Genomic DNA, 21,817 nt, shown 5'->3' with positions numbered 1-21,817 from the left:
TTTTTAGGCGATCATGTATTGGGTTGCAGGCCTTTGGGCTTGATCATCATGGACGCCCGCTTCAGAGTGTAGTCCCAGCCTCGCCAGCGGAACCATACGATTCCTGTAGAGAGAAATAATGGTAATTTGTATATAAACCTGTACAGACATAATTTCACATTTTTCACATCACATGGTAATGCTTAAGATTCGTTTTATAGCAAAATATATGATTCGTTTCTCATTCGGTATTGCAATGTCGTCGACAGAAGAAGCTTTGTGTTATTAAGGAATTTTGTCGTATTACATTTTAAAAATAAAAAAAGAAGTATATAATTCATTTGGAGTAATTTCTCAATCAAAAGTAATAAGAATTACAAATACCTACACTACAAGCGTTGCGCGTCCTGGCGCGGTACTGGCGAAACATAATTGTGTTTTAAAAAAACCAACTTCAATTACATAGACAAGTAACACGTAGGTAGACGAAAAAAACAGCCAAGTAAATACGCATTATTAAAATAAAATATAAATAATTAACTCAATAATTACTTGTTAGATCGCAATCAAATTTAAATTGGACCTTTGATTAAAACAGAAATCATGGAAATCGGTCCACCCAGTCAAAAGCTCTGAGGTAACATATGTCGGATCGCCAACGAACTTACTCGGCGGTTTTAAAGTACGCGTACTTAGGGTGACACACTAGCGAAAAAGGTCGTCGAGCCACAAATTCGCGGACTTACTCGTACGTCTATCACCCCTTTATCACCCCCTTTATGATAAGCTAACTACTTATTAACTTGTATATTAAAAAAAAATGAATATAATAAAAGAAATCTTTACCTTGCCGTGCAGTCAGATCTTGAGGATCGTGCAGGTAAAGACCATTCAGGCCGCGCCCACAAGATTTCCACCACCAGCCGCCCTTCAGCATTGAGGCGCAATTTAACGAAGACCTGTCGTTATCCCTGGAAACAAATAAATGCATTTAAATTAAATTTGATGAATAAAAGTGTGTGTATTTAGGTATTTTAGTGTTAAAGGAATAGTATCTACGTGCGGTGTAGGTAGTAGTACGCGTTATCTATACACCGGCCTTTGCGATTTCGATTCCCGCTCGTATTTGTACAAATATTTTTTGTGGTGGGGATGTTTATATTTATGGGTCTCACCATAGTGCCTCAGAGATCATGTAAAGTATATCGGTCTCGGTTCTTACTATAGTGATCTGATAGATATCGAAAATCGCGGTAAGGCAATAATTGGTCAACCCGTAGTGATCAGCGTAGTGGATTGAGCTCTTCATTATTCAGATAAAGGCCCTTGCCCACTGGTGAGACGGTACAAGACTAATCCAAATGAGTAATCATTAAATTCGTTTTTATGTTCATTATAATTTATAATATAAATAAATAAAAAAAAATGTTAGAAATAAAAATCTAAAAAGGCGTTTACTTTTCCGCTCGGAGGATTCGGTTGGGCTGGGCGGTGTTTGACAGACTTCGTCGAGTCTTCATTTCGAATATTCCGCAAAGCTTGAAGACAAAAGTCTTCGAGCAATGAGTCCTGCCTGTGTTAACATACGAAGCCGAGACGTGGACACTAACGAAGGGACTGGTCCACAAGTTTAAAGTCGCTCAACGTGCAATGGAACGGGCTATGCTTGGGGTTTCTCTCAAAGATAGGATTAAAAATGAAACTATGCGCGAGAGAACGAAAGTAAATGACATAGCCCACAGAATTAGCAAGTTGAAATGGCAGTGGGCTGGTCATCTGTCTCGCAGGACCGATGGTCGTTGGAGTAGACGGGTCCTGGAATGGAGACCGCGTCTTAGCAAACGCAGTGTGGGACGTCCTCCGGCCCGTTGGACCGACGATCTACGTAAGATTGCCGGTGTAGGCTGGATGGGGATTGCGGAAAACTGGGATGTCTGGCGCGAACTTGGGGAGGCCTATGTCCAGCAGTGGACTGCAGTAGGCTGAGCTGACTGTTTACTTTTTAGATGGAATAAAAGGGGGGGGGGGAGACTAACTTCTTAGCATTCCATGGATTTACCGTGCGGGTGCCGGGTCCATCGTGTGGTAGAAGGGGAAACTTAGAGCAGTTCCCAGGACTTGCGACCTAGGTGTAGGTTTAAGGAGGCCCCCTTTGAGATGCGCATCAACGCTCACCTTCACTGCTCGAGTTTCTCGCCGTGCCTAGCCAAATTTAGTAGGAGCCTGTTAGTGCAGCCTTAAGACACTCGTTCTAAAATAGAACTTACTGCAGTTCTCGACAGGCCAAGGTCTTTCAGAAGATTACAGAGAGATTTTGCTGGTATACCTCTCGCTCCTATTTTTACCGCGTATAAATTAACCACATAACCATTTTTGTTAAGTTCGTTTGTTAGATCGTAATATTTATTTAATTTTATTGTGTGGTCTATAGGAATGCTGGTTTCCAACGGTACAGTGAGCTGTACTGGTATTATATGTTTAATGTGTCTTTAAAGAGGAATATGTCAGGTCTGGATGACGAAACACCAACATCTTCTGGGATTTTATAGTGCTTGTTATACGTATCTATTAAAATAGTCCAATCAGGTGCCATACCTATGATTGAGAAAGGCTTGCTTTTAGAGTTGACTGTTGAGCCATCCTTTATAAAGTTAATTTGTCGTTTGTTTGTGGTCAATCCTTTTTGGACTCTAGCTACTGAAAGACTTACTGCTTCACGTATAATTTCAAGCACTCTATCATGCTGACGTGAGTAATAACCCCTATCAACAGCACCTTGCAACCTACCAAAAGGTGCCTAGCAGTACCTACTGCCTCACCGCAAGTATAGCAAAATTTTTCAGTTGCTTTCCCCCATCTTACTATTTTACTTTGGTCTGGGAAGGTTATTTGGAAGGCATTAAGATCATATAGTAAGATGCGCCATTTCAGGGCTAAGGGGATACAGACCACACCTATGATTATCCTATACCTCTACCTGCCTACCTCTTTATCCTATACCTATGGTCACCTATGGTTAACGACTTACTTTGTATTTCCAAATTCGTTGCGTTCACTTTATATTAAAATGATGAATAAATTGTTATTACGTTTTCAGGACCGCTTATCATTAAAGTCCATACTAAATATAGATACCGCTTAATACTATGTAATTATATAACTCAATTTGGCAGGACATTAAACGACATTATACTATTCGATTTGTTATCTGATGTTGCATTAGGCAATGTTTAAGTGGTTTAAGACCTTAGGGAAATTGCATAATGAGCGCATAGCGGTCTCTAGAAATAGTTGTGAGGAAAAGGTGCCTGGGGATATCTGGGTATGATCTATACATAATGATGAGTGAAATCAATTTGATTTCATCAACGTTAGATACATTTCAAATTCTTATATTTCATTAAATGACATCATACAAATATATCTATTATTATTACGTTACAGCATTTAATATCCAACAGCTGGGCATAGGGCTCTTTCCCCACATAGGATAGGATCGTAGCTTAATTCATCCTGCTGTTCCAATGCGGGTCCGCGGATATATTCCCTACAATGTGTAATGATCGCCGGCAACCGGGACCGACATCTTAACTTGCTATCTGAGACACAGTGGAGAGACCCATAAGGACTAACACCCAGACCGGAACTAAATATTTGTATAAACACAAATATCCACTCTGAGTTGGAATCCAACAAACCACCGTCGTTGTTTAGATGCCGCCGACACGGTACACGCACCATTATGCCAGAGTGGTCGTCAATATATTATCACTTACAGCTAATATCTATTATTATTTGCAGCTAATAGTGTGACTATAACGTTGTCTAATTATCACAGCTTGACGTCAAATATAATAGGAATCTGTTGTAAAAAGGCTGTATAACAATTATTCGTAACTATAGACGAAAAGTCATAAAAGTCGTATTATTAAAAACAACTCAAAAATCACTCATCATGTCTCGATCAAATTTAAATATGACCATATTACAAGCATCAGATTTCGATTAAAAGAAGTCATGAGATAACACACATAAAATATACAGTTCACTTGAGAACCTACTCTTTTTTAAAATCAGTTAAATAGTAGTTTAAGTGTAGGTTTTGTAAGCAGGCCTGGATGAATAAGTTTACTTGAGTCATATATATAAATATATAGGTGACGAAATCGAGATATCGGAAATGACAATTTCCGATATCATTAAGTTCTTAAGTTAATGCAACCAAGATGTAACGTTTTAGTATGAGATAGAATATAAGGAATAAATACCCTCATAAAACAAAATTAAACACATGTGGATATACACATATTTCTTATGTCGGATCTTACACCATTTTATTATAGCTGAATGATAAAGGCTTTATAATAGGTAATAGAAGTGTGATATTTTTACCTGTTGTAAGTAGAGAAAGGACTGTTGTTGGATCCATACCACGGATCATTTAGCGAATCGCCAGCATTGCCTTCATATCCATCTATTTCAAGTTTATAGTATTCCGCTTCTGAATATATCTTGAAGTGCGAATACTGTGCGTACCTGTGGAGAAAGCACAAGTAAACTTCTAGTTGTGCTGTTAATTACATTAGGTTATTTATTTTTATTAAACAGTTCGACAGATCATAGGAAAAAATTATATACTTTCAGTCACTTATTAAAACTATGTAATCATAACTGGAAATTTCATCTATGACAAACAATTGCAATGAACTCAAACTCGACAAAGCAAGAAATAAAATAACGTTGTCATCCAAAACCTTAGATAAATCTTCGTACACTCAATAAAACCACCGGACACTATCACTTAATGAGTCTTTTTCTATCACAGCTGCTTCACTCCGACTCGGCAGGAGTGTGCCACGTCAGCCTCTCTTCATAAAAGGCAATAGAGGCGAGAGGGGCCGGGTACTAAAGACACCGGCCGCGAAGGAAGAAAGGGAGCCCTCTGGGAGGGCTCGGGGGGAAAAACGCACGCCCTAAGGGTGTCTCCTAGCGAGATCGCACCTCAGCTTAGAGCGTCGTCGGAGTGGAGGAGGCGCTATGCGGAGCGCTGAGACGGCTTACGGACGGTCCGCTGCGCGCCTAGTGCGTGCGAGCCGTCAGAACGCGGGGACCTCGCCCTCGCCAGCGGGGGCGGTGTGTGTGTGTCCTTTGTGTGGTGGTGTGTATGGCGTTAAGCGCCGTGATCCTATCGTCAGGATCGGTTAAGACGTGCATGGGACGTCTTTGTACGGTCTGTAAATTTCCTCTACCTCTCTTTCTGCTTTGAGACCCTTCTCAAAACCGAATTTAGCCTTGTCGTCATGTCATGGGGGGAGCGGGTGATGGGTGGGGAGGAGGATGAGGTTTTTAAACTTTTGGTTTCTTTGCTTTAGCCTCGTTTTCCTTTCGGCTATTTTCGAATGCCTTAATTAATTCTTCACAGTGCAGGTTCTCTTTTCGCTCCCATGTACTCTCTTCTTCTTTACAACCTTTCCATTTAAGTAAATACCTTTCCTTTTATAGTTCTTTTCTTTAAAACTTTTTCGACTTCGTATTATTTTGCATTTGAACTATCACTGGTTTCTGTCTTCTTATCCTTATCCATGTTTTAGTTCGCCAAATAAATATTCACTATAGTTAAATTCAAAATAAATGAAGAATGGCGCCGCTATAGCCGTCAGTCGTCTTAAAATAAGAGGCCCGTTTGGACATATGTCGTCGGGACGTAAATAGCGAAGTAACCCATACAACTCGGTATTCGATACTCACGATAAATCGATTCAAGTTTGTATAAAGTATTTGATCGATTTGATTATATAATGTAAGTGCATTTGATTAAAATGTTGATCAGAAAATTAACTTAAACTTTAATATTCTAGGTAATTTGAAATAATTCAATAGTACCAAAAGGTCAATTTGTTTTTATTTTATACTGTTTTCTATTGTTTACGCGTTCTTTAATCATTATAATGAAACAATTTTTTTCGGATTTTATCGCGGTTTATTAAACAAATCAAAATTTGATTTATGACTTTGCGCGCCAAGCTCTTTTTTTTTCAGTAAAGATCACGACACAATATTTAATTACGATTAAAATCGAATGGAGCTGGTGAAATTTAGTAATCAATTAGTTACAGCACTAGTGTTTAAAAAAAAAGACTTAGAACGTAACTGTTTTTGAGACGTTTCGGAATAATTAGAAATTGCATGCTACTATAAAGTAAGCGCGAAAAGAATACTCCCAGTATATTCTGTCATATTATTTAACGCGCCAAAAACTGTACGTATGTTCTAAAAACACTTTATGTTATTAATAATCGTTTTATTGCTTCTTACAGTTTCGAATCCATCTTGAGTCATGCACCCACACCTGTCTTTAACTTTCTTTGTTTTTTTTTCTCCTCCCTTCGTTCTTCCGGCGACGCTGCTGCCCTTTAGAATTGTTTTTGGCGGGAGCTGACGTTCGCTTTTTTTAATGCAAAAGAACTTTTACCTCATTATAGCGTCATATTTCTTAACGAAATACACGGTCTAGTTTTGTTCACGTATAATTGTCAAGTCTTTAAAAGTGAATAATCTATTTAAATGAAAGTGATATTCCTCCCTTCAAAATGGAGAACATCGATAATAATGAAAAAAAAGAGTCGCAATCAAGAAAACGCCAAGTAAGTGATTCAAGCGGTTCTAGTGATTGTGCGTTTCGAGAGTCCAGTACAGATAGAAGCAAAGCGCGAAAAGATCTCGCCAAACGATAAGAGATATGCAATATTGTATTTTAAATTTATTAAGGGTACCTAAATTTCAAAATATCCTTAGCTTTACAGTATAGAAATGCATACTTAAAATTAGTTTAATTTACCTTTTGTTACCATCAAAATCTTCAAGTTCTACGCGGAGCATGTAGTCATCATTGTTAGTCAGCATGTATATGTTTTCATTGCCCAGCCAGAATTCCTTGCTAGGATCACCAAAACCATTTTTGTAATCGCTCCAATCACGATTGAAATTTTCAGCCGGGACCCCAAAATCGTCACGGCGGTGTATAACCTATAATTTTAATAAAATATATAAAAGATTTCATGAAGTATTTAAAAACTTTAAAGTATTCTAATATCTTGTGTAATGTTCAAGATTCGTAGGTTTCAACTGTTTGATGTTCATTAAAATTTTTATTTAGCACCATTCATTGATATAAATAGTATTGTTAGTAAAGTCAAAGAGAAAAGCTTAAAAAACATGTCATAATATATGTATATATCGTGTTATTTGACCTACCGTCCATCCTCCGTCAGCAACGTTTTGTTCGCAGAAAACCTTTAAAAACCAGTATGTGGTACCCCTAATCTGCAGATAGTATACTCCTGATTCTCTCATACCAGCGTTCCAGAGGTCCACACAAGAGTAACCCTGAAAATTACTATCCATTGTAGACGATCAACATCAATAAAACATTTTTCTTCTACAAAACGCGTTTTTGTATTTAGTAAACTATATACTATTTAACAGTAATATTGACATAAACAGAGAATGTCGCAATGCATTAAGAGTGATATTCAGAATTATTTTTATATTACTTAAAATTGTAACGCAAAAAAGACACGCCTTCGGCAAAAAAATATAGCATATAAGTAATTATATAATAGTTAATTAAAGTAATATATTAAAAGTATTAGTAAGTATTAATTAAAGTAACGGTATTACATTTTCATCATAACTCTCTTTTCAATGACTACAGGATACACAAAATTATTTTAAAGTAGTTATTTTAATTATGTGTTTACTCGAAAGAGGCAAGTGCCGTGAGGAAAATATTGTCTTAAGTAAACAAAGATGAGGTTCAGGTTGGATTATGATTGCTTATAAAATAAGTACATTATTTTTAACCAGAAAAATATAAGGTTTATAAGTAACATAAATTATTGTTATCAACAAGGTGTTGCACCTCTTATCGGTTGGTAGAAATATGTATGACGAATGTTTTTGCAAATCAGTTTAACATCTATTACATTATACTGCTGATGGCGTCTAACTATTCTGTAATAAATATGAAATAGAGGAAGAATAAAATGGTCAATTTACTGAGCACACTAAGAATCTATATATTAATACGTGAAGCAAAAACTTTGTATACACCTTTTGACGAAAATTACCCAAAGGAGGAGTATGAAATTTAAAAATAAAGTTATATGACCCAATAGATTAGACTTCAAAATAATTTTATACTATTTAAATTATTTGAGTTGATTAACGGTAAAGCTTTAGATTAAGAACCATCGAATTAAGGGATTTTGGGGGGAAGGCGCTACTCCCGGTACCACTGTACTTAAAAAATAAATTTCTCTTTTCAGAGCTACAACTTTAGTTTTTATTTCAATAAACTATTTATATATATTAAAAACAATTCTTTATCCCAAAACCGAATCGGAGCCCCCTACTATCCGCGTGGTCTTGGTCTGTCCTATCCCTAGAGTGTTCTTTAGAAGCCGGAGTCGCGGAGGGACGCAGCCCTGGCTACCCGTGCAAAAGCACGTGAACGAATGCGAAGAGGAGCGGCTGACGTCGCGGCCTTCGGCGATCAGCCTCCGCTGCGGAACGGACCATGAGTGAGCGTGCTTTCGCACGCAAGGGCGGAAGGGCTGCACTGCCCGCAGTGGCTGTATCGTTTGTTAAAATAATGTGTGAAATGTGAAAATAGCGTGCGAAATGTGAAAATAACGTGTAAAAGCTACGGAACGGAGCATAAGTAATGTAAGTCGTAACGTTTGTTGATCTTGCAGTCGAGATCGTTTTTACGTGCTCCTGTTCGAAAATAACTTGTTAAAGCTGCGGAACGGAGCATGAGTGGCACTTCCCGCAGCGCCGGAGCTAAGGTGGAGTCAGGGTGGACGCGGAGCTCGAAAGTTTTATAATAGCTTTAAATTCTTCTTCTAATTTCAAAATTTTAACTTATTATATATATTAATCTTAAATTATTTTTGGATATCTCTATAATATCTCCATAAACATTGGTTTCCGAAGGGTGGCAGTGTTACCTAGTGTAACTCCCCCTCCACCCTCCGCCCTTCACCCCCCAAAACCCCATGATTCGATGGTTCTTAATCTAAAGCTTAGTCTAGATATTTTTAATGTAAAGGGATAATAACGCTGTATATACCTTTTTACAAAAAAGCCTCGTGATTAGCTCATAATATTTTACAGATGCAATCAGTATGGTCAGTCAGTCAGTCAGTTCAGTCTATTGCAATCCACTGCTGGACATAGGCCTCCTTATGTTCGCGTTTTTCGCAATCCTCATCCAGCCTACACCGACAATCTTATGTAGATCGTTGGTTTAGAGGGCCAGAGGACGTTCCACACTGCGTTTGCCAAGACGCGGTCTCCATAACTAATAATTAATGTTATATACTTGTTCTTTTGTGTATACCTACGCGATGTTTTTGATGTCAGTATTAAGTTTTAATTATATTCTTTTAAATAAAAAAAAAATATATATATGAAAATTAAAGATGAAATTTACAGAATATTTATCACAAACACTACATAATGTAAAGTATAAACTATAGAAAACAATCTCGTAAATTATAAAACGAATGTGTCTGGTTTAAAAGACTTAAATTTCTGACTTAAATTCCATAGTACGCAACGTGGATGCGGCATTGACTCTGATGCAGCTTAATTCACACAGTCAGATTGCATGGTGTGTAGAAGACACTAAGACTTTATATATCGCATTTGAAGTAAAATATTCAATAACGATCATAAATAAGCGACATACGACGTAATCCAACATAACAGAACGTTCCGCGTTAGTTAAAACAATAATAAGTAATGCTGTAACCATTGGTAATAGTCACTCGGTGGGAACGACTTGTTTTTGCACGCTGGTTAAGTCGCGAAAAGCACTACCTTCTAATTATAGTGCACGTGAACCAGATTTACGTAACGATATTAACTTTCCATGAGCGTAACTTCAAGTCCCTTTTTCAATACCAGTATTAAAATCGCTCTGGCATAGCCAATATCTGTAATAACATATGTTATTATCATTAATTACAAGATTTTCTAAATTTAGATATCCAAAATCATACAAGGTCTCTTAAATTGGAAATGGTACAAAATGGAATATCGTACTTATACACTATGGATTGTGTAGTTGATGTGATTGGTGTATATGTCTGAATTATTTTTGTGTTTATGTTGTTTGCTTATTTATTAGGAATATTTTGAAGGGTGTTTGTCTAATTAATATAATAAATGGAAAAAGTTTACTTGTTCGTAGTATTACGTTTCGTTAACCCTAAATCTACTGTAGGTATAGTATCTAAAATATACGTATATTTGCGTTGGACGAGATGTTAATTGAATAATTTTATGTATGGCCCTAAAACCTTACTAAACTAATATATATAAATGGTTTTTTAGTCTATTTTATAATACTAAGTTTAAAATTATAAAATTCATTGTTGTTACATATGATTTATCAAATCATCTTTAACATTATTTAGATGTAAAGTCAAATGGAGTGAAACTGACGTAAATAGATACGAAAACTAATTGTTTTAATGATAAATATACACATAACTTTGGTCTTACATACATATATTACGTACACTTTTCAACATTTTTGTATCAATAATGACGCGTAAATAATGAATTGATATTGAATAACAGATACAATTAGGTATGCACATTTAGTATCTGACTCGTTTTATGAGACCGTATTCTTACGTGATAAAATATAATTGTATTTGCTCGCAAACGAGAAAAAAAACCGACTTCAATTACATCGACAAGTAATACAACGTAGGTAGACGAAAAAATAGTCAAGTAAATTCGCGTTATCAAAGATTACTCAAAAAGTTGTAATCAGATCTCAGTGAAATTTAAATGTGACCACATGATAAACATCAGCTTTTAATTAAATTAAAAATCATCAAAATTGGTACACCCAGTAAAAAGTTATGCGGTATAATAATTAAAAAAAAAATACAATCGAATTGAGAACCTTCTCCTTTTTTTGGAAGTCGGTTAAAAACGTAAAATAATATACACAACAAACCCTTAAATAATAGTTATTACCTTTTAACATTTATAGAAACAGTTGTGTAAAGTATATTAAATTTGGTCTTATTCAGTGATATCCATTTTAATGGAAATAATTTAAGAGAATAAATATTATACAATATTTATTTAAATGATATCATGAAAGTTGTGTATTATTGAAGGTAAATATGAATTAAAATTGCCTTTTCATGTATTTACCTATTTAAATGTATTAAATTTTTAAGTAATTAACATGCGACAATCAGTATATTGGTCAGTAAGCGAGAGAATTAGATCAGTCGTCAAGTATTTCAATGTAACTTTACACTTCAGTTATATTTATACGTATCGCAGGATGTGGTCGAGTGAATGGATATCTTTGCACTTAATGTTGCGTCGTGTTCCTTATTGCTAAACAGTGGGACCTAAAAGGTAGTCGCTATATCGTTATAATTAGATCTACTATGTTTTAAAGTGGTTTGAGTACTGATTAAAATTCTTTGGAAATACTTCGGTTAAACGAAACGGGGCGTTAACTTTAACTTACATTTTACAATGTTTCTGTTTATTGTTGCCTTTATACTACTTTACAGCATTCAACTTATATTCGCTACAAAATTAAATATGGGTTAAGGCATTAAATCCAGGTGCTTTCGTACTTTAGGGAAAATATTTGAATTATTAATTATCAATTGGGTTTGAAATAAGACATAAGATAATTATCGTTTACAAGATTATTATTAGTCCTGGAACCCCTACTACATTTTGAAATGTATCTGTTTAAACACAGTTACTTACGTCGTAGTTTAAAAACGTGCATTTATTGTAATCTGTATAAAACAGTTTATTTTTTTACTCACTTCATATTTGAAACCTTTAACTTGTCACATTTTGGTTTTAAGTTATTAAAACAAATCACAAAAAAATGTATATGTAAAACTTCGCGTAGCATAAAATTATGTTTATTGTAAAGCTTAAACTTGATAGCGACAATTCAGATCGACAAATTGTTATTCCGAAAAACTTACTTTAACGTCTTTATAGTTGGCAACAATTTCGGAAGCGAATGTGTTATTCCCGATGATAGGTTTATTCTTCACACTTGGAAAGATGATGCCGCCCTTACGGCTCGTCGGCCGCGGACTGGTAGGGCCTGCGCTACTGCCAGTGCTTGTTGGCGTTACTGTTATTGTGGTGCTCGTTGGACTTGCGCTTGCATTGCTCGGACTGCTCGGACTGTATGTGACATCACTATTAGACTAACACTCTTAAAATATTATCTGCACCTAATGCCTATTACAACATTTTACAAACAATTTTCAATTATAAAATAGGAATTCGCTTGCTCGCTCAACGTATAGCAATAATCGCTTTGCATAATATGTAACATTCGCTTATTAAAAATTAAATATTTTGAAAGATTTCACCTGTTGTTTCCTGTAACCGGTGTAGGGGTAGTATATGCAACAGTAGTGATTGGATCTGTAGACGGCTCATCAACTTTATACCTATTCGGCGCGTATTCAACTAGTCTATCTATTGTTGGATCCAGTAACAGTTCGGCGGGCACTGGTCTTTGGGCTAATGTTGCTACATCATCTTCTTGTTTCTTGAGGCGTTTTTCAACCATATCCAAATTTTCAATAATAAGATTTGTTTTCACTCGTAAATCATTATGAATTTGACCAATAGCGCGTTCTTGTCTCTGCGTTTGCGTTAGAAGTTCGTCTGATTTGGGCACTAAATCATCCACTGAACTCTTCGTACCAACGACCACGTCCCACACTTCATCCATTTTTTCAGAAACACTCATCATAGGGATAATTTTATTTACCAGGGTATCAATTTTACTAGGTTTTGCTACTGGGGAAGAAGTACTAGTAACAGTACGATTTTTAAATATGTTATTGACGTTTATGGAGGCAGATTCAGGCTCAACTATTGCTGTGTGAACATCTGCCATCATGTAAAGAACTTTGCCAAGGTTTTCTGATACAAGATTTATATGGAATTGTAATTTACGGTCTACTGTCGACATTGAAGATCTCAATTGATCAACTTCTTTGGTAATTTCATTAATTACTTCCGTGTTAAGACTCTTCGCTATTTCGATCACATTGAGGTTAATGGGTTTCTTTTCACTAGCTTCAGCATTAATATCGTCGACAGGTAAAAAGTTATTATCTATTTGTGTTTTTAATCCTACTAGTTTAGAGTCAATGTCTGAAACTTTTTGATCTAACGATTCTAACTTTTTGTCAAGTATTTGTGCATTGCTAAGTTTATTTTCGCTTGTTTTTTTGTTAGTTTTCTCAGTTGTATTTTCTTCTTCACTTTGTGTCAATTGACTGAACAACTTAAAGTCTAAATTTCCCAACTTTGATATAATGGCATCGGTTTTATGAATATTATCGTTGACTCTCGAGTCTAACGCTTCTACTCTTCTCATAAGGTGTTCCACTGCTTTGTCAAGATTTTCAATTCTTTGCAGTTTAGTTTCTAAGGTACTAACGATGACCTCGAAAACATTAAATATGTATTGTTCTCTGAAACAAAAAAAGAACATATTAAGGTAAGTTTACAAAATAAATTTGCCTATTTCTTTTCAGTTTTTATAAAAATATCTAATATTTATATTTTACGAAATTAGCACATATAAAACCTATTTTGATTGTGTAACACCTTATCTCATATAAGTGATGTATAATTTTAAGTGAATCCAAAATTGCTTATTACATTTTTTTTTAAATATCATATCAATGCTTATTACATATTTGTTGCGTTATAGTCGTAAGTATTAAAATGACATAAAAATAGCCTTAGAGCAACTTGCTCAATTTATAAAAAAATCTATGATGATTAAATCACGACCTAGTTTATTTATATCTAAACATGGAGATACTTTTAACACACGTTTTAATAAAATAGTTTTTTTAAATGTATATATGGCGTAAAATTCGATCGATTTAAATAATATGAGTATATTAAGTTTTCTTTTAAGCGCTTCTTCATTTATTTATTTTTGAAGCAACGCTATTTTTACTAGATCGTTCAATAAGTCCCGAGGCTAATCTGGAAATGGCGCATATATTAAAAACTCTTTTGATTTTTAAAAAGTACTGGCTATCAATACAAGAATATGTGTCAAATTATTAAAAATGGAACAATAAAATTATTGATTTTGAAACATTTAAGTGACGCTACGGTTGTAATTTCGATACAATGGAAAAAAACGACTTTCGCGTGTTGATAAAACATTGTTTTTTAATGGGAAAAAATATGTTGAAGCACAGCAATGGCTTATAAAATGTTATGCAGGATCAGCTCCCTCTAAAGCAACCATTTGTCGGTGGTATGCCGACTTCAAACGCGGTCGCATGGACACCAATGATGGGGAACGCTCAGGTCGTCCAAATGAAGCAGTGACTCAACAAAATATTAACCAAGTCCTCAAAATCGTATTGGAAGATCGGAAGGTAAAAGTGCGAGAGATAGCCGAGATAGTGAAGATTTCAGCTGGTAGTGTTTTCACTATTTTACATAAAAATTTGGCCATGAAAAAGCTTTTTTCTAAGTGGGTGCCGCGTTTGCTTACAACTAATCAAAAGGAACAACGTATCAATGATTCAGAGCGATGTTTGGCGCTGATGAATTATAATAAAAAGGATTTTTTACGTCGGTATGTAACAATGGATGAAACCTGGATATACCATTTCACTCCGGAATCCAATCGGCAGGCAGCGGAGTGGAGAGCGGCTGGTGGAAGCCGCGCGAAGCGTCCAAAGACTCAGAAATCGGCCGGTAAGGTTATGGCGTCTATATTTTGGGATGCGCATGGAATACTTTTCATCGACTACCTTGAAAAGGGGCAAAATATAAATAGTGTCTATTACATGTGCTTATTGGAACGATTGAAGTACGAAATTGCGGATAAACGGCCTCACATGAACAAAAAGAAAGTGGTGTTTCACTAGGACAACGCGCCTTGTCACAAGTCCGTGAGAACGATGGCCAAAATTAACGAATTGAGCTTCGAATTGCTTCCTCATCCCCCTTATTCGCCAGACTTGGCCCCCAGCGATTACTGGCTGTTTGCAGACCTCAAAAAAATGCTTCAGGGTAAGAAATTTGACTCAAATAGTGAAGTTATCGCAGCAACGGAGGCTTATTTTGAAGCCAAAGACAAATCGTTCTACACACATAGGATAGAAAAGTTAGAAAAGAGTTGGAGGGACTGTATCGCTCTTGGAGGAGACTATGTTGATGAATAAAAATTAATTTTAAGACCTTTTTTTAGTACTTAGTCTCGGGACTTATTGAACCACGTAATAATAATTAACATATAATTTAGTGTTGGATTAACTGTTATATTTAATACTAAACAATATCATTATAATTAGAAGTACAATATATATGTACCTACATATCAAGCAACATAATTTAGAATTTTGCCAGTAGAAAGGAATTTTTAAATGGATACTCGTATTAAGTCGTATTCCATTGCACTAATGTTACAAGTATGGTTAACGCCTCTTACATTATGTATTATTTTATATATTAGCTCCATAATATAACTATTTGCTCAATAGACTATATAATTATAATGTTATTATTGTTGTCACTTGTTATTCCCACCTGTTTGTTGTAATATTTGCATCGACGGCAACGCGTTATCAGGTAACTTTAGAAGGCTTAGTTCAGTAATTACGCAATTTCTAAAACTATGGGCCCTGTCGGTAAAGTGGAGTGGCATGAAACATTTAATAGACCACCAGTCGTAACTGGTCCTTACCAATTATTCTATACATTATTTACATATTTTCTTCTAGATATCGAAATACTCTGACTATCTTGTCGTCATTACATTTACGTATTTAGCAATTCCTCATATTATACAACGCTTCCATAGAAGTTATTTAATGTTTGAGAAGTAGGTATTCAATAAAAATATTATTTTAATATTTTTACTAAGTATCGAATCACTTATAAAATGAAAAATATAATACATTCTATCGAGAATTAATAAAAAAATTATAATTCAAAGCATATTTATTTGTTTATATATAAAAAATCCATGGCACAAGCAATATATTAGCTGGCCTGGCGAACTTCGTACCGCCTTATTTTTTTTTTTGCTTGAAAAGAAAATATTATTTAGAAGATAACTTTAGTGGAAGGAATTGGAATTGAATTTATTTTAAATCGTTTTACATTTCTAAATTCTATGGTTCTAATTATTATTAGACCAACAAAAGAATATATAGAACATATAATAATAACTAATTACCATTGTAAGTTAGTGATCGGTATACAAATTCAAATATCATCTGTATTATCGAAACCAAGCTATTTGTATTAACAAGAAGTCGGTTAAAATCAATCAAACTATAATTTACCATTCTGTTGTTCAATCAAATAGTGGGTGACCGAGCTCAGCTCGATATTTTTAGGAAATCGTGTTTTTTGGAAATCATATTTAAATTCATATTACATATTGATAAAATATGAATAATATTTTTCGATTTTACCGACATAATAATAAAGAATATGAACTGGCTATTTTAATAAAAAATAACGAGTGCAATTAGAAAAAAAGGGAAAAAATAATAAATCTGGAAACACGGTTCAACCGTAGTCTTTTCGGTCGATCGCGATCGGTCTCTATTTCTCACCTGAGCTATTCGACTTTATTGATAATTGCGAAATTTACCTTCGTATTCTAACGATATTGTTACTATTTTTTCATTGCCTAAAAATAGGGATAAAACGACCTTTTCTAAAAATGAATCCTGGCTATATCGATTTATCTCCCCTGAAATCCCCTGCATACTAAATTTCATAAAAATCGTTGGAGCTTGTTCCGAGATTCGAGAATTATACATACAAGAATTGCTCGTTTAATAGTATATTGATTATATTTTACATCGGGCTATCCTTATCTGGTTCAGACTTGATCCTGATCCAATATGCCTTACTATACTTGATTATATCTTACATCAGGCTATCTTTATAAGTAGATTTCAAAGAATTCTTTAATTTTCTTTTAAATATATAGTATTTTAAATATATTGGAGTTTATATATAGACTACTTAGGTATAAAGTTATTTGTTCTTTTATTATTTGTTATGCATTTATTATTATATGCAGTCTAAAGTGATCGAAAAATGGCTCACGTAATTAATGAATATTCTACTTATAATTAACTTGTTTATAAATATTAAATCATGTTTGGTGTTGTGCCCTGTGTTACAGGAGTCCATAATCTTTTTAATTTGTAATTGTTAATTTTACTGTGTTGACGTACATAATCCCGACTATAAAACAAGTCAGGTTCAACCAGATCATGTATCTGGACCGGATCAGGTTAGAACGAGGCATGCCAGATCCGGCAAGCCCTATCAGGATCAGGTCTGGTCCAGATTAGGATAGCCTGATGTAAGTTTTATTAAACTTATATTTAACGTTTAATAAAATTTACGCTCTCTTCTTATAATAAGAGTATTAATATTAAAAAAAAAAACAAAAAAAAAAAACATTGAAATTATGCAAACTGAGCCTGAATCGCGCTATCGATGTTTCTGAGCGCACTTAGTATATACATAACATATACAGTTTTCAGGACAGTCAAGCAAGGCTTCCGTTTCTACACAGTGGTACTCCACGTCGTAAGCAGTAGGACGTAGTTAATTAATAGAAGTTAATATATAAAATTTATTAAGTAATATGTAATAATTAACTAATAATATAAAAATAAATAAAGATAATTGATATTTAAAATACATACTAAAATAAATAATACATATGAAAAAATAAACAGAAATAAATATAAAAATATGTTAAGTAACATATTTATACTATATTCATGTTTTTTTTTAATGGCCGGACCGGGCATACTCGACCCGGACTAGACAAGGTATGTAACGCAAACGATTGATTTGGAGCTGATCAGGAAATCTCATCTGGACCGACAAGGTTTTCCTGATCAGGTCCAGACAAATCTTCTGCGATACATACCTTATCCGGTTCAGATCGGGCATGCGCGGTCCGGTCCTTCTAAGGAACACGAAAAAAATTTCTACTCGGGAATATGGTCACATCAGATGATACATGTAGTGATAATGATGATACATTGAACTCAGCATTATCACAATAGTAACAGGCATTATACTTGCTGCGCATATGTTTTAAGCTATGTATATGCAGCCGTCTGTACAAACTGTAATACAATACTAAATAAAGGTAAATAAATAAACGAACCTACTAATTAACGAAAAAAAGAAAACAATGACGCGTCTGAGTCGAAAACACACCGATGTCCTATTTTTAGCAAAAAAGAAATGGTTTCGTAATGTATATCCCTAGTTTGTCCGGCCGCATGTCGCAGCGCTTGACGTGGCGTTAGCTCGACGCAGTAGCAACGCTGCTCATGCGTTAACGATCCGAATGTAGCTCAGGGTCTCCGCATTGTATCGCCATCACTTCGATTGCGACCGCGCAATCTATGCCAATCTTTCTTATCCAGCATTCTATGAAGATATTATACCCATTGTCACTCTAATTACGTGTTTATTTTCCATTCAAACTATTTTCGTTATGTTCATTGTTACATATTTGAATATATGTGATTATAAAGTGGTAAGGTTGTAACAAAGGATTTGGCATGTACGTATCACGTAAAATATTTTATATTAGATAAATATCTACTTATATTTTACTTGACACAAAAGCTTCTAAAAATTTTAATCAAAAACAAAAGACATATACGCGTTTACAAATTTAAATACAACCAGCGACCTTATGTAACTAGGGTCGATTACAGTAAAGATTTGTAGTGCAATTAGTCACGTAAACCACATAATCTTACGCTACATAAGATGATAATATAAGGCATAGGTTTCCACAGGCTAAAAACAATTGCAAGAATGTTTAAATACGTTTAGCTTATGTATAATAGTTCCATTATTTTATTGAAAGCCGTACATACCTACGGGTGTCCATGCAAATGGAGCTAAGCTGTTCTTACGCAAAGAGATTGCTTAATGAAATGTAGAACACAGAAATTATCCTGCCACCAAATAAATTAAGTCATTTTAATTATTTTGTAAATGTAGATGAAAATAACACGAATTTAATAAACCGGATACGATTTGTCAATTCACATATTTAATTGACGCATGGGAACGAGAATATACTGTGTACATAATAATTATTAACGACGAAAAGTGTAAGGCCGACAACGATGTTTTGGATTACTTCGCATAAGAAAAACTATAAAATATTCTATACGTTTTAGTTATAAAAATATAGTAGGTACTTTATGTTTATACATATAATGAAAGCTTTACAGACTTCCTCTATTTTTCATTTTGTTGTTTGCTTTAACGTTAAATCACTTTTCTAAATTTAAACTATTGTATATTTTTTAAGTTTATATATATTTCAATAGTTTAAGATATTTATATATTCCTGATACACATATAAATTTCTCACCTATATTTCTGTGCCGTTTCCAATTCAAACGAATCTTAAATTAGGAGTGTAAAAAAGGTCGCCGGCCGACAGTCGGTTGACTTCGGCCAGCCGGGCGACACGGTGGCAGGGGTGGCCTTGTCGTGGCCACCCCACCATTGTACCGGGACCCGGAGGTTTCGTCCGGGTCTACCGCCGGGGCGAGGTGGCGAAAGCTAGCTCGACCCCATTTTGCCCCACCCAGGCGGACGACTGCTCACATGTGGTGGTTTTTTATTCAGTAGGAGTATGTCAGAACATAGCCCTCTGGCGCCCCCGTGCCGGAGAGTATCCATGATGGATTTTCCCCCCGTAAAAAAAAGTATTGTAAGAAAGGACTTCAATGAATGATAACTAACGATGGAAGGGCTTTTGCGAAATGCGATTCAGCGCGGAAATGATGCCACTATTTTACGCGGACATGAGTAATGTTACAAATTTACGGAAATAATATATATCTCGATTTGCTTTGTAAACACATTTTGTTTTTTACCGTAAGTAACTATGTATGAGTTAAGAAAAAAATTATATAATTTATTTTCAGCGATAAAGTATAATGATACTTATATCGCTATAATGTAGACGCCTATAACAAGTTATTCTTATCTCAATGTAAAGTATTAAAACCTTCTTTTTGTACGTACACGAAATATATGCAACAATTTACGTTAGCGAATTAATGAAATGATCTTGAGCTGCACAACATAATAGTGTAAGTAGATGTACCTGATGACCTATGTAAAAATTTCTTTATGCATATATTTGTTAAGGGGTTGGCCATCTAATATACATATGTAGTTTCTCTCTGCTACAAAAGCAACGTATCAAAAATATAGAGTTGCATGCAAATGCGCTTTAAAATTTACTATCCATATGTTTGCCACAATTTATAAAATTCGTATTTTTTTTTAAATACTAAATCTGACTAGAAGAATACTGTTTTTTAATGAAAAGCACAGTAGGAACTGATGTGTGAGATTAATAGTCAAGTAGTAGACGTAATAAAGAAGCGTGCTTTACCAAATAAGCATTTATTATAAAAACTAGCTGTGCCCGCGACTTCGTCCGCGTGGAACTTATCAAAACAGTTATTGTTCAGTGTGCAGAGTTATTAAATAAATAAATTTCTAAAATAGCAGTTACATATGTTACTCCTTACTACGTCACCTATCTACCATTGAAAGTGCCGTCAAAATCGGTCCAGCCGTTTTAGAGATTAGCCGAAACAAACAGACAGATAGACAGACAAAAATTGTAAAAAAAAATTATTTTCGTATATGTACCGTGTATACTACATCTATATGCATTTAGTAAAAAGCGGTTATTTTAATATTACAAACAGACACTCCAATTTTATTTTATTTGTATAGATAAGTTAGACACTTTTACGTTCTTTGAATATTTCGATAATAACTACCTTATCAACAATAACTTCGCCTTTAGATTCTTTAACTATCATTCTAAGCTATGTAAGAATTCGTACATTGTTGAATTAAATTTTATGTGGATAACTATCGATTGGGTTATAGAGTAATATGTGAACGACACATATTAACGTGTTACAAATGAAATTATTATTTTACTACTTTAACAGTTACTTGCTAAGATTTCACTAGTCAGATATAGTCACCTGAACAAATACATACAAAGACGTTAAATTGTCTGCACACCGCACCCGCTATTGCGAGTAGAAATAATTTATATTACATATTTATATAAAAATAAACAAGCCACTCTCTATTACATCTTATTAAATAACTGTAACTAATTAATTTTATAAGTAATTTATTTTATTGCTGTAGTTTGTCTTTGTAGTTACCGAATTATTAAAAAAAAAATTACCTAATAATGACGAAGTTACGAGCAAATGATGTAAGTACGTACGTTCATACAAGTATATACAACATTTATTTTAAGTATTGCTTGAAACTGACGTCACGTGAATTTGAAATATAGGAATTATTTATATAAATATTGATACAAATATCTATATCGATCAATACGAGACCATATGGCGCACACTGTCAAAAGTTATCAGATCTGATCGATTCAGCCTGTAATATGCTGGGTAAAGACCTCTGTCACCATTTAGGAGAAGGATCGGAGTTTATTTCACCATGATGCTCCACTGTGGGTTGGCAAATATATTCCCTACTAAGAGTAACAATCGCTATCAGGTTTATATGATAACAATCGGGACCGTCATCGTCAGCTTCACGTGGTCTCAGAGGCACGGTGAGTTCAAAGCCCACAAGGACATATATCCAAACCGGATAGAAATATTTGTACAAATACAAATATCCATCA

At 34.6% G+C, this 21,817-nt stretch overlaps 1 protein-coding gene across 2 annotated transcripts in view; it reads right to left on the bottom strand.

Moving 5' to 3' along the window:
- The window catches only part of LOC123668723 (angiopoietin-related protein 2), a 90,742-nt gene continuing 68,925 nt past the window's right edge, over nucleotides 1-21,817 (bottom strand). The window contains exons 2-8 of one of the 2 annotated variants that reach the window (XM_045602420.1): nucleotides 12,429-13,547; nucleotides 12,030-12,252; nucleotides 7,234-7,365; nucleotides 6,818-7,005; nucleotides 4,372-4,515; nucleotides 826-950; nucleotides 1-103 (exon numbers count right to left, since the gene is read on the bottom strand). In XM_045602420.1, coding sequence (XP_045458376.1) covers nucleotides 12-103; nucleotides 826-950; nucleotides 4,372-4,515; nucleotides 6,818-7,005; nucleotides 7,234-7,365; nucleotides 12,030-12,252; nucleotides 12,429-13,547 — 2,023 coding nt within the window. In that variant the 3' untranslated portion in view covers nucleotides 1-11. The remainder of the gene's footprint in view (nucleotides 104-825; nucleotides 951-4,371; nucleotides 4,516-6,817; nucleotides 7,006-7,233; nucleotides 7,366-12,029; nucleotides 12,253-12,428; nucleotides 13,548-21,817) is intronic. The other variant, XM_045602419.1, reaches the window with a different exon arrangement.

This window comes from Melitaea cinxia, chromosome Z, assembly GCF_905220565.1.
Source record: "Melitaea cinxia chromosome Z, ilMelCinx1.1, whole genome shotgun sequence".
NCBI lineage: Eukaryota > Metazoa > Arthropoda > Insecta > Lepidoptera > Nymphalidae > Melitaea > Melitaea cinxia.
The sequence above is the reverse complement of the archived record's forward strand: the minus strand, read 5'-3'. Positions and strand labels throughout refer to the sequence as shown.